Here is a 14,703-nt window from a genome sequence, read left to right on the forward strand (position 1 = left end):
AGCACACAGTGGTTTGCTAACCAGGCCTCTTTCTATTGCACGAATCCAACCTTATCATTCCAAAGCTCATCTGGATATGAGAGAAGCAGCATGGCCATGTGGATAGAGCATGGGCCTGCTTGTCAGAAGGACCTGGGTTCTAATAATCCCAGCTCCTTCATTTGTCTGCTAGTGACCTTAGACAAGTCACTTAACGTCTCTATGCCTCAGTTACTTAAAATGGGGTTTAAGACTGTGAGCCCCTTGTGGAACAGGGACTGGGCCCAAGCCGATTTGCTTGTATCTACCCCAGCGCTTAGTTTAGTGTTTGGCACATAGCGCTTAACAAATGTTGTTATTATTATTACTTTAATTAAATGCCTCGATCATTTTCTCCCGCACATGTGTATTTGCTTTTAGCTCCGCGAGGTTTTCTTCACAATAAATCTCATTGTTCAAGATTGACGTGTATGATTCAACAGTCATACCACGTTGGGCTTCCTTGCCCTTCTGAATCCTGGGTATCCATCGCTGGAAAGAACTAGAATACTGTATCCCAAGCATGGGGTTGGCACTGGCTGGGAAGCAAGGGGAGTTTACAGTCCCAGTGCCAATGTCTCATTTAGCTTTTCCACAGCCGTGAGCCGGGAAGGGGAAAGTCAGCTCCTTTTAAACCTATTCAGACACTCCTTCGCCTGAGTCACTCTTTTGCTCCTCCTTCTTTGAAAGGAAGGTTTCCCAAGAGCTGCCAGGAAATATGTTCCAATGTAGATGGCTTGGAAATCATTGGTTCTGAAATCATTGATAATTCCTCAAGTGTGCTGAACCGGATGAGCTATGGCACATAAAAAGCACTTAACAAATTCATTCAATAGTATTTATTGAGCGCTTACTATGTGCAGAGCACTGTACTAAGCGCTTGGAATGTGCAAATAGACAACAATACCATCGTCATCATTATATAAGCCTCATTTTCCCAGGTGGCTGGCTACTCTCTGGAACATGCAGGTGGAGTAGGCAACTGGTCTCTTTTTGGAGACGGCCGTTCATGTTGGAAGATCACTGCTTCTTGTGGGGTCATGACACCATTACTCTACCGGTCAAAGATTCCCATCAGAGAGCAGTAATGATAGACTCTCAAACCCCCTCATCATCCTTCAAATGAAACTCTGGCAGGCATCGCAAGGCCCCGGGATTTGCCCCTTCTGAATGAACTACTCAAGCTAAGCTCGTGACCTATACAACCCTGGTCCTGTCCTCCTCCTCCTCCCCCCACCTCCAACTCCATCTGGCACTGTGGCTATTGACGTGCAAAGGATTAGGCACCAGATGCAAAGGAAACAGAAGAACACAGAAGTCAATTAATCAATCATTTACTGAACACTTACTGTGTGCAGGGCACTGTACTAAGCACTTGGGAGAGTCTGACACAACACTGTAACAGACACATTCCCTACACACAAAGAGTTTACAGTCTTTCTTTGAGCTGTTTTGCTCTAAATAGTCATTCTTTTCTGAAGAAAAATAGTCTGAGAACCATGCATGGCAACATATTCTTTGCAAAAAAGGTCCCATGTAGTAGAATTTGTAATAGTATTTATTAAACATTTACTTTGCCCAGAACACTGTACTAAACACTGGGCGAGAACACACAGGTTAGGGTTAAACATGCCCCTCTATCCTCAAGGGACTCTCAAATAGAATGTGTCTTTTCTTTATCACGATTAAGTTAGATTAGGTCCACTGGACTCCTGGAAAAGAGCCACAATTAAGTTAACATTTTTAGTAACCCTAAACCATTTCTACTTTGATAGATTCCTGACCCACTTTCCATAGTTGAGCAGCTTGGGAAAGGCTTTCATCATTTAGGGGATGGGAACTCTTGATAGTTTGTAATAATGATTGATTCAGAATTTAAAGTCTATAAAATCAAGAAGTGGAGGCCTGGGTCCACAAAGAAAAATTGTTCACTGAACTCCCCAGCCCAAGACTAAGGAGCATCCAGTGAAACCTGAAGGTGGTAGATGCAAAATAAATGAAAGGAAAAGCTTCTTCACCCAAAACGTGGCAGGTAGGAAGCATATAGAATTTATTACCACAGGAAGAAAACAAGAAAATAATAATGGTAATTTTAAAATAATGCTATTTGTTAAGCACTTACTGTGGGTCTAACACTGTTCTAAGTGTTGGGATATATACAAGTTAATCAGGTTGGACACAGTCCCTGTCCCACATGGGGATCACAGTCTTCAATGCCATTTTACAGATGAGGGAACTGAAGCCCAAAGAAGTTAAGTGCTTTGTCTCAGGTCACACAAGAGACAAGTGGTAGAGCTGGGATTAGAAACCAAGCCCTTCTGACCTTCCAGCCCGTGCGCAGCATGGCTCAGTGGAAAGGGCCCGGGCTTTGGAATCAGAGGTCATGGGTTCGAATCCCGGCTCGGCCACTTGTCAGCTGTGTGACTGTGGGCAAGTCACTTAACTTCTCTGTGCCTCAGTTGCCTCATCTGTAAAATGGGGATTAAGACTGTGAGCCCCACGTGGGACAACCTGATTCCCCTGTGTCTACCGCGGCACTTAGAACAGTGCGCTGCACATAGTAAGTGCTTAACAAATACCAACATTATTATTATCCACTGGGCCCTGCTGCTTGGATTCAAGATAGGTCTGGATAAATCTGCAGATGAGAGATCTGTAATGCTTTATTGAGCAAAGAGTTGAATTCTGGGCCTAGATGGGCAAAATTCTGGGCAAAAGATAATGCTGCCTATCAGCTTTTGCTCACTGCTTGCTGACAGAGAAAAGCCACTTCATACAAATATTCTTAAGATAATAATTCATATATGCATTTCATGTGACCCACAAACCTTTGCTAGTGTTAGAATTTAGAATATATGCGTGTATATGCGTGTATATATTCATGTGTACATATACATGTATATATTCTAAATTTTATGTACATAGGAAAAGAAAGAGAGAGTGGGTGAGCACTTAGTACGGAACGCTGAGGAAATACTGCACTCCTTCAGTAATACCACCATATTCACCATCTTCAAGAACGAAGGTCAGAGAGTTGGTTTGGGAAACTACTAAATATCCATCTCCTTTCTTTCCATAGCAGCGAGATATAGCCAGAATCCCTCTGGACTGACTACTAAAAAAGAATATGGCTAGCCACGCACTCCCCGAGCTGTAACTGGGCTTCAGACTAAAACGTCAAGCAGCATTTTGTCCACTGTTGATTGTAGCGGTTTGTCATATTCATTGATTCAATCGCATTTATTGAGCACTTACTGTGTGCAGAGCCCTGTACTAAGTGCTCGGAATGTACAATTCGGCAACAGATAGAGACAGTCCCTGCACAACAACAGGCTCACAGTCTAAAAGTCGTATAGCGCGCATGAGGAAAAAAGGAAGTAGCCGGCTTCCTAAGCAGTTCAAAGGTGAATGCCACCATGAGGGGCATTTTCATTGAGCATAAAGGACAACTGAGAACGTGACTTCCCATCCCACTTTGAGCTCGAGGAAATGGGGTTACTTTAAGCCTGCTCGTAGCCTGCATGAGATTGAGGGGACCCAGCTACCTTCATGGTCCATAACGGTGAAGTGCCTCCTTCTCCGTCAGCCATTATCCCGTTAGGGCTTTGGACTCTCAACTTGTCTCTGGCACTTGTTCTTTCTGTGGGAATTTAATTAGGTGACTCTTCACCCCAGTCTCCATGTCAATAATAGGGAAAATAATTGCATCCTAGTTAGTAGGAATGACTCATCAGAGAAGTGTTAAAGTCATTTGTAGACTATGACCTTCCTCTGAGAGGCCCCTGCACTTCACAGACATCAGTGTATTTCACTGTATTTAAGATTCTTTATTGGAAATCACAAGGTGAAGATGCAGTCTAAATGCTTAATGCTGCTCTCTCATTCCCCATTTCAGCCCCTTCTCCGGCTTCTGCAAACATTCCTTTCCCAGCTAAGTAAACTCTCCCTCTAAGAAACTGGTTTTCCCCAAGCCTCTTTCTTCAGACCTCTCCACACTGGCTCTAAATATACACTCCACTAGAATGCAAGCTCTCGGTGGGCAGAGAACATGACACTTTGTTCCCTAAGCAGCTGGTATTACATTACATTGCACCCAGCGAGTGCTCAATAAATACTAATACTTCTACCATTCCGGGAACCCCTTTCTTCCTGGATCAATAGTCTCTTCTTCTCCCTCTTTAAATTGATCCTTCTGGCTCTGTAAACCCTTAAGCCCTGCAAATTGTCTGGCTTCTCCAACCTTGGACACAGGCGTGAACACACAAATGCACCTACATACACACACACACACACACACACACACACTTTCTTCAAAAACTTCTGGCTCCAGGGTGGATTTTCACAGCTCTAACAAATCCACCTCCTCTACTTCCAGTTCCCCTATTCCCAGTTCACTCAGAGTCCATGACCCCTTCCTCTTTTCCTGCTACACATTCTCCTTCATCCTTCACTCCCTCAGGTATAAGGCTTCCCTTAACTCAGTTTTTTTTTTTTTCTGCAGCTGTAACTTGAAAAATTAGGTTCACCTGTGACAGCAATACCCAAGAGAATAATATATTATCTCATACCTATACCTATGGGGTTGGCAGATGGAAATTCTATTCTCTCCAGTTTAAGAAGGCACAAAGTAGTGTATTCTAAGTCTTGCAGCTGGCCTTGGGCACACCTGGGAAGAGAAATGTGAATCTTTGCCATGGTTGTCCTCCATTCTTCTTCTTTTTCTCCATCATCATCAATTGCGTTTGTTGTGCTCAACCCAAAGTGCTGGGGATCGTATTAAATAAATAAAAGACAGTGCCTGCCCTCAAGGAACCTTCAGTTTAATGGAAGGAGTTTTCCAATCAAACAGACCACCGCTCAGTCAGACTGCTATTCCCAGAGTGTGCTGAATATTAATGCCCTGGCCCCATTCCCCTCCCACCACATGCCAGGAAAACATTTCCTTCTCCGAATTCAGGTTCCACAGGTTATTTTTTGTCTTATCTAGAAGGCTTACATTATCACTCCTATATTTCTTTCAGATAACAGTACAGTTTCAAGCACATCTAGGCCCTTGTTCTCAGGCTTCTTAAGGACACTTCAACTCTCTGATTCATTTACAACTTTCTAATCCTTCAGATGAATTCATTAGTGTGTGTGTCCCTGGCTCCCGCTTTCTTCTGAAGATTGGTGTTTCTGATTCATGGCCTGGCATCTTCTGGACTATACTATGCCATTAACCATCTCACTCCTGCCAGCAGGCCTCTGTGTTCTGGCAGCGATTTCTCATGGAAAAACCAATGAAATCAAACATTGCGATACACACGATGTTCTCATCCTTACTGGATGCCCCTTCAGCACTCATGACATCAATCTCTCGTACAACAAACTGACAGTGTTATGTGTTACAGTAGCCCCATTTGCCCTTAACCCCAGAAAACAACTTTTACCTTCATCGATTCCCTTCATGTGCCAGAAACCCTGGGTGGGTCGGGGTAATAGGATTGAATCACAGAGGCTGAAAGTAAGCCCATTCTGCACCTCCAAAAAGCAGCCCGAATCTCTTTGAACCTAGTTCATTTGGGTTGAAACTGGTCCCTTGATGGGCCCGGTTCTACTGACAGTCCCCCAGAATAATCCAGAATAATGGCAGTTGGAGGAGAAGAAGGGTATCTATACCCTGACTGGCTATACCAGCCTAGTGTGCCCTCTGGATCTTCTCTGGCTCCTTCCAACCATGCCTAAGAAGGTAGTGCAGCCAGGCATTACTCTTGAGGGAACATGTATGGAGGGGAAAGAGTGATGCCCCCTGCCCCCTTCTGCCCATGTAAAAGTTGAACCCGTGCAACGTTATGAAAGCCTGCTTACCCTTTCAGCAAGGAGGTGAATTTCTTCCAAATGTCTTTTATTTAGTATGGGATCTTCAAGAATGGGATCATCTGACTCCTGGGCAAGATTCCTCAGAGGAAGGAGTGTAAACAAATCCCCCAGTGTCCTTCTCCCAAACATAGTGAGGCTGCGGGTTATCATCAAAGAGGGAAGGTAATAATAATAATAATAATGTTGGTATTTGTTAAGTGTTTACTATGTGCAGAGCGCTGTTCTAAGCGCTGGGGGAGATACAGGGTCATCAGGTTGTCCCACGGGAGACTCACAGTCTTCATCCCCATTTGACAGATCAGGTGACTGAGGCACAGAGAAGTTAAGTGACTTGCCCACAGTCACACAGCTGACAAGTGGCAGAGCGGGATTCGAACCCTTGGCCTCTGACTCCCAAGCCCGGCCTCTTTCCACTGAACCGTGCAGCTTCCCTAGAATCCCTAGTCACAGGAAGCCATTAGGAGTTTAGGTACCATTCTCTCAACTAGCTGTTGAGCCCTCACCAGGCCTCACATGAGGACGGAGAGATGAGATAGAGAAGCAGCATGGACTAGTGGATAGAACACGGGCCTCGGAGTTCAGAGGAGCTGGATTCTAATCCCCGCTCTACCACTTGTCCTCTGTGTGACTTTGGCCACTCATTCTCAGTCTCTTTCATTGGCTCTGCCTCTGTCACTTTAACTGTGGAGGTCCCTCAGGGTTCAGTTCTGGGTCCCCTTCTATTCTCCATCTACACCCATTCTCTTGGAGAACTCATTCGCTCCCGTGGCTTCAACTATCAACTCTATGTGGATGATTCCCAGATCTACACCTCCAGACGTGATCTCTTTCCCTCTGTCATTCGCGCATATCCTCCTGCCTTCAGGACAACTCTCCCTGGTTGTCCTGCCATCACCTGAAACTTAATGTGTCCAAAACAGAACACTTTATCTTTCCACCCAAACCCTGTCCTCCCCCTGACTTTCCCTTCGCTGTAGACAGCAACACCATCCTTCCTGTCTCACAAGCCCATAACCTTGGCATTATCCTTGACTCATCTCTCTCATTCAACCCATATATTCAATCTGTCACCAAATCCTGTCCCTTCAACCTTCACAACATCGCTAAAATCCACCCTTTCCTCTCCATCCAAACTGCTACTGCATTAATCCAAGCACTTATCCTATCCCATTTTGATTACTGGATCAGCCTCCTTGCTGACCTCCCTCCCTTCTGCCTCTTCCCACTCCAGTCCATACTTCACTCTGCTGCCCGGATCATTTTTCTAAAAAAAGAACTGAGTCCACGCTTCCCCAGTGGTTGCCCATCCACCTCCTCATCAAGCAAAAACTTCTCACCATCGACTTCGAAGCACTCAATCACCTTACCCCCTCCTAACTTATCTTGTTGCTTTCCTACTACCACCCAGCCCCACACTTCACTCCTCTAATGCCAACCAACTCACTGTACCTCCATCTTGTCTATCTCGCTGCTGACCTCTTGCCCACATAATAATAATAATAATGTTGGTATTTGTTAAGCGCTTACTATGTGCAGAGCACTGTTCTAACCGTTGGGGTAGATACAGGGTAATCAGGTTGCCCCACGTGAGGCTCACAGTTAACCCCCATTTTACAGATGAGGGAACTGAGGCACAGAGAAGTGAAGTGACTTGCCCACAGTCACACAGCTGCCAAGTGGCGGAGCCGGGATTCGAACCCATGACCTCTGACTCCCAAGGCCTGGCTCTTTCCACAGAGCCACACTGCTTCTCATCCTGCCTCTGGCCTTTTCATAGCTGACAATCCCTCTCATTACATTCAAAGCCTTATTGAAGGCACATCTCCTCCAAGAGGCCTTCCGTGACTAAGCCCCGCTTTCCTCATCCCCCACTACCTTCTGCATCACCCTGACTTGCTCCCTTTGTTCTTCCCCCCTTCCTGCCCCACAGCACTCATGTACATATCTGTAATTAATTTATTTATATCATTGTCTGTCTCCCCACCACTAGAATGTAAACTCATCATGGCTAGGGATCGTGTCTGTTTATTGTTGCATTGTGCTCTCCCAAGCGCTTAGTACAGTGCTCTGGATACAGTCAGCACTCATTAAATACGATTGAATGAATGAATGAATGAATGGACTGTGTCCAAAACCTGATTGCGTGTATCTATCTCATTATGTAGTACTGTGCCGGGAACATAATAAACTTTTAACAAATAAAACTTTTAAAAATAAAGATAAGTCCCAGCTGAAGTGGACACGCTCTCTCCCGCTCCCCCCCCCAGCAAACATGGCAGAGACAGCATGAGGACTTTCACCCTCTCTGGGATTATGTTTGGCTGAAAGGGACGTGGAGGATGGTCATTAGGGAAAATGATACCTTTTGCCCCACGTCCTCTCTCTTCCTATGGAAACCCAGTAATTATTTCAATACGCTGAGCCCAGGTGAAGAATTTTTTTCTAGACAACGAACATCTAAACACACACAAAATGATTTTGAGGGCTATTCTGACAGGGTTATCTACTAAAAAAAAGTTGGAGTTAAATGTCTGCTGTAAACTATCTCGGCACACAGGAAAAGCCTGCTCATGACTATGATTGATCAGGCAAGTTTCCACAGACAGCGGAAAGATTTTCCAGCATGAGTTTCAGAATGCTCAGTCAGTGTTAGCTTCTGCCCTCTGGCAGGAGTAAAGGAAAGGTAGGGTGCAGAGAACAAGCCAAGCAATGCTTGCAGGAATATGGGTGTTACTGGAAACTCACTGGGCATTTCTTCTAAGAAAGTTCTCATGCTCCCTTCCCATAAAAAATGTTCACCAGAGAGAAGGCAGGGGATACTTTTTAATGAGGAGAAATAACAAGATCATTTCCTATAATAGATACTCAAGTTACCAGAAAACAGATCTGAGGCCACGAAGAGACCTTATCTTAATGGGGCACTTAGCAGACTCTTACCATATCAAAGTAAATGATACAGTGACCCGCCCTTCTGATACAAGTAAAATGGCCATAAAATTAGCAACCGAGATTGTGACCCGTGTCATGGAGGCACATCTGCTATTCTCCAGCTCAACGTTCAGGCTGGGATCCCATGAGAGGAGCCTTCTTATACTCCAGTTATTTCTGGGAGAAGTCCAGGAATGGGCTCTAACCATGCTCAGAGTACTCTTCAATGGGCTTTTTGGTTCTTAGACTACAACTCCCAAAACATTCAAAGGAGGCCAAAATAGACACCATGCATTACTCTAAATATGCTTGGGGTTCGTGATAGGACTACATCCCCCGGGAATACCAACACATAGAAGAAATCCAGACAGAATGCCTAGAAATTTCCAGGGAAAATTCCAGGCGCATTTACCCAGTCTTTGCCTAGTCTCCAGTGCTCCAACTTCCCCGGCAAGGTCTTAAACGCAACACAGAACCAGAGATACAAATCCTAACAGGGGATTGGCTTCTGCGAGTAGGAAAGAATTACTGAAATAAACGTCCCGCCTTCCCAGTACACGCTTCGGTAAGGGCTGGTAACTGAACATCAAGCCAACGCGACTACATACCGGTTCTGCAAAAATAATGTGGGTTTTTCTTATGAAGTAACGGTGTATATTCCTAAATTCCCTCTCCAGGAGAGGACTGACTATGTGGGTTTGGGGGGGGGGCTTCTTTGTCTGTAATCGTCCTCCCACAGCTTTGGGCCTCCTCATGCTTTTCTGGGGTACCACCAGAGACAGAGCGATAATTCAGGTCTTTGAGCGCTCTCTGCTTTTTCAGCTGGAGAAGGCGCTGAGACTGGAAGTGGGTCAGCGGGAAGGAGAAAGCAGTCCAGCAGTTTGGGAAATGAAGCGCAGATTTGAGGAAGAAGAGAAGAAATACAAATACAAATTACAGGTTTACCAGGAGGGGCAGCAACGACAGGCTCAGCTGGTTCAAAGACTGCAGAGCAAGGTAAATCCTCTCTGATGGAGTGGCTGTCTATCTGGGGACAAAAGGTAATCCCTCTGGGCATAGGAGGAGAGGGGCAGGAGGAATAATAATGTTGGTATTTGTTAAGCGCTTACTATGTGCAGAGCACCGTTCTAAGCGCTGGGGTAGGTACAGGGTAATCGGGTTGTCCCACGTGAGGCTCACAGTTAACCCCCATTTTACAGATGAGGGAACTGAGGCACAGAGAAGTGAAGTGACTTGCCCACAGTCACACAGCTGCCAAGTGGCGGAGCCGGGATTCGAACCCATGACCTCTGACTCCCAAGCCCGGGCCCTTTCCACTGAGCCACGCTGCTTCTCTGCGGAACTAGAGAAGCAGGCCCACCTCTTAGATAGGGTACAGGCCTGGGAGTCCGAGGACCTGAGTTCTAATCCTACTTCCCCACTTGACTGCTGAGTGATCTTGAGCAAGTCACAACTTCTCTTTGTCTCAGTTTCCTCATCCGTAAAATGTAGAGTAAATCTTACTCCCTCTTACTTCGACTGAGTCCCACTTGGGACAGAGAATGTGTCCATCCTGATTATCCTGTATCTACCTCAGTGTTTTATATAGTGCATAGCACACAGTAAGCCCCTAATAAGTATAATAATAATAATAACTATGTTCATAGCTCTGACCTGAGAAATAACTAATGTCACGCCCCAAGAACTCTTTGATTAGTTCAGATTCTGCTTAGGCCACCCAGGCGTAGGTCAGATAGGTCATATCATGGTCAGTGAGGTGGAACAATAGGCATAAAGGAAACTGTGGCCTAGTGCTAAGCCCCTTGGCCTGTAAATCAGAGGACCTGAGTTCTGATCCTGACTCTCTGGCTTGCCCGCTGTGTGACCTTGGGCAAGTCACTTAACTTGCCCGTGCCTCACTTTCCTCATCTTTAAAATGTGTATTCACTAACCGTTCTCTCTCTACTTTAGACTTTGAGCCACACGTGGGACAGGGATTGTGTTTGACCTGATTATCTTGTATCTACCCCAGAGCTTGGCACATAATAAATGCTTAACATATGCCATTATTATAGGAATTTCATAGGTTTCTCTTACTCTCTCTGCCACTGTTATATTTGAGAGAGTTGTGCATCTAGTAGCTATATGAGGCTTCTTCTCGGGGTGGGGGGAGAACGAATATCATGCCAAACAACTGCTTTTCCCAGTTCCCACATGGCAACCAAAAGGACATTACACATTTCAGGAAATCATCAAAATTCAGCATTTACTGGAATAATGATGTCCGATTGCATCAGCAGTATTAAGTCAAAGGTCTTAATCCATTCGCCTTTCTCTTTTTCGAATCCATTCGACCTTCCATAAATCCCCCTCTCCTCACCTCTACTCTTGTTTCTGCCTCTTCTCACTGTTATTCTTCCCCTCAGGTACTACAGTACAAGAAGAGATATGGAGAAATGGAGCAGCAGCTACTGGAGAACACATCCAGATGTGAGCACCAGAAACTGATGGTCAGTGTGCCTACGGCCAAGGGCCCGGGGCTCCCTCCCCTTATTCTTTGACCCCGAGAGGAACAACAGGTAGCCACCCCCAAGCCCCCACCCCCACCTCCTTCCTCCTTCCCATTCTGGCTGTCGGATGGAAGAGCTAAAGTCCTCTTCTGGCAGCCACATCTGGGTTCTTTATGACACTAAAAAAAAAATAACAGGGTATGTGCTGGCTAATCTGGTAAAACTCAAAATAAATTCCCCTTTTCCTCCTGGAAATACCACAAAGTGATAGGATGAGACACAAAAGGGCTTAACTTTTAGCTTAGTAGGCGATTTGCATAGCAGTACCCCCTCGTGCCTTCTGTGTTTAATTATTACTTTTTGGCAGATAGCCCAGGCTAATGAAATATCCATTACTAAACATATTCCCTGGTGTATTTCCTTACTGTATGCCTTCTCTGACTAGGCGAAATGGCCATATGTGCAGTCCTTGGACGCCTTTTAGCAGGCTCCGTGGCACAGATTTTAATACTATTGGACATAACAATGTAAAAGGCTTTCCAAGTACCTCCTGACAGGGTGCACCACACAGACCCCACACTTAATCACTCTAATTTACGGGGAAGAGGAGAGAACCTGAGGTCAGAGCTGTGTTTCTCCAGTGACTCACACAATGACCGTGAACATCACATGTTACTTCTTTGTACCTCCATTTCCCTGCTCTTCATATGGGAATAATCATCCCCACTTAAAAGGTGCTTTGAAATCCTCCTAAAATACAGGCCAGGTATGTTACTGTTCTTATTATGGTTTCTCTTTTTTCACCTCCGTGCTTTGTCCCTGGGACCCTACAGAACAAAATACCAAACCAGCCCGTCAGCAACTGCACAGATGACTTCAGATCATAAATTTCAAACCCAAACACCTTCTCTAAATTGACGAGGGGCCATGAGGGGTGACCCGAGAAAGACCCATACAAGCCTGCACTTGAAATTCTAGGTATTCTGAAGTGAGATCTGGGCTCCTGGCTGGACGAACAATGGGGATTTGCACAGGAAAATAGTGTGGTCTAGTGGATAGAGCGTGGGCCTCGGAATCCGAAGGACATAGGTTCTAATTCCGACTCAAGGACTTGTCGGCTGTGTGACCCTGAGCGAGTCACTTAATTTCTCTGTTACCTCATCTGTGAAATGGGGATTAAGACCGTCAGGCCCATCTGGTACATGGACTGTGTCCCTCCTGAGTAACTTATGTCGACCCCAGTGGTTAGTACAGTGCCTGGCACATAGTGAGCACTTAACAAATACCATAAAAATAGGAAATGTGGAAACAATACTCCTCTTTGCCTTCATTCCTTCAAATGAATGTGGAGCTGTGCCCAAGGCAGAGGCGTCTGGCCCCAAATCAGAGTCCCGTTCCGCCAGCCCCCCTCACCCAACAAGCCAGCTGACCATTTTCCAGAAAAGGCTCTGCTGCGGCCAGAGGGGGGAAAAGGGTGAATCCCAGAAGCTCACCCTGCCGGCCTCTCCAGCTTCAGGGGGCAGGGCAGCAGGGCACAGAAAGCAGATGCTTCCCATTCCTCGCATCCTCTTCCTCCATTTCAAGGCCACTCTAGTTTGAACAGGGCACGATCTGGGCCTAGATTCTGGGCCGCATCGGTCTTCTCCTTCTCTCACCCACTAGCCCAGGGAGTTCTTGAGGTTTTCTACTCAACCACTTCTAGAAAGCAGATGCCATTCCACTTGCTGCTGACAAGACACCCAGTTCATTTGGGGATCAGATGGTAGTATTTCACACATATTGATAAAGTGATCCTTAGGACTTCCTAAATTTGAGGATGTAGCTGGCCATGCTTAAGATTTGTAGTTGATAAATCAAGTATTCCATCCACCGATTAATCAGCCTAACAATCAGTCACTCAATCAACAAGTATTTATCAAGTGCTCCACCAGGCCTTGAGTCTGGAGTCCTGGAAGAGATTCATCAGCTAGCGGAGGAATTAAGAAAGCAACTTCACGTTGGGAAGAGGAGAACCATAAGTTGGAATATAAAGGAGACTCCTATCTGGCTGTCTCTCTGAGATAGTCAGTTCAACCTTCTGGAAAACCGAAGGGGATTTTTCTGGTTACATGGAAATCTTGGTACAACCTCTCTAGTGGAGCTTGACTCTGAGAGGAAGAAGTCTTTTGTCTCATCAGTTTGTGGCTACTTGTCCATTGTGAAGCCACCTCTACCCTGGTTGAACATACTGCTCTTGCCCTTTCCTGCTTACTCGTCTCCCCAGCTGCAGACCCGGCTGGAGGCAGCGGAGTCCCGATTACGCCAATCTGAGCACGAGCTCAGCAGTGACATGGAGAATGCCCTTACGTGCCTTGAGGAGGAGGAACAGAGGTGAGTCATCTGACCCTTGAAGAGCACCTGAGGGTGATGGAAAAAATGAGGGAAGCCCCCCATTTCTAGGAGGTCTGTTCAGTGAATTATATCTGAGAACCTCTTCCTTTGACTTGGTGACTAGGCATCCCCAGGGTAGGGTAGAGCCAGGGGGACGAGGCCAGACGTGGCCTGGAGGAGCACTGGAAGAGAGGACGAGAGTGAATGAGTTATCTAATTGGTGTCAGAGAGGTTCCAGGACCCGATTAGTGACTCTGCTCTGTCCCACTCCCAGGCCCTCTCTGGACAGACAGAGTCAGGGCTTCTGCAGGCACCAAAGTTCCCACTGTATTGCCCGGCCCCTTTAACATCCTCTAACGGAACACAAAGCGTTAACGTCTGCAGAACTTCTCTGAGTTTCTTTATATTCCTTTCTCTGCCTTTATCAGCACAGGCTTACACTAACACACCATTTCACATCATGTTTAAAATCCATTAACCTACAGCTTACAATCTGTCAAAAAGCATGAATAAAATAATAAACAGTACCCTACCTCACCGTACCCGTGAATACCTCCCCTACTTCAAGAAAAATTGCCATTTACCAAAGCCGTCTGGCAATAGTCCTTTTCATTTCTTTTTTTTCAATCCACTCAACAATTCTGCTTCAAGCCTCAGAATGTGCTATTTTACAAGTAAATTTCTTCAGGAGCTGCAGGTGTTGAATTTTTCTAAGCTTTTCCTACTAACACAGTCACTCATTCTAAGAAAGATCAGCTTTACCTGGACTGATCTGTCCTATATTACATCTCCTTGGCTACCTATAATATTAATCAATCAATGACATTTTTTGAGCACTTACTGTGTGCAGAGCATTGAACTAAGAGCTCGGTAGCATGCTCTATAATGTTCCTTTATTCTTTAGATCAAGTACCTTCAAGCAAAGGAAATTTGCCAGTAGATAATACGTGCATCAGGCCTGTGCCATCAAAACAGTGTCAGTTGTGGCCGACTTCACCCTGGTTTGAATTTTCCTGATTATGGAATTTAAATAAATGGA

The 14,703-nt window shown here is 45.6% G+C and overlaps 1 protein-coding gene across 1 annotated transcript in view; it reads left to right on the plus strand.

The window, feature by feature from the left end:
* Positions 1–14,703, plus strand: part of LOC120638485 (rootletin-like) — a 47,332-nt gene that overhangs the window by 20,114 nt on the left and 12,515 nt on the right. The window contains exons 4-6 of the mRNA XM_039912486.1: positions 9,628–9,801; positions 11,211–11,294; positions 13,558–13,664. Coding sequence (XP_039768420.1) covers positions 9,628–9,801; positions 11,211–11,294; positions 13,558–13,664 — 365 coding nt within the window. The remainder of the gene's footprint in view (positions 1–9,627; positions 9,802–11,210; positions 11,295–13,557; positions 13,665–14,703) is intronic.

This window comes from Ornithorhynchus anatinus, chromosome 7 (genome assembly GCF_004115215.2).
Source record: "Ornithorhynchus anatinus isolate Pmale09 chromosome 7, mOrnAna1.pri.v4, whole genome shotgun sequence".
Lineage (NCBI taxonomy): Eukaryota > Metazoa > Chordata > Mammalia > Monotremata > Ornithorhynchidae > Ornithorhynchus > Ornithorhynchus anatinus.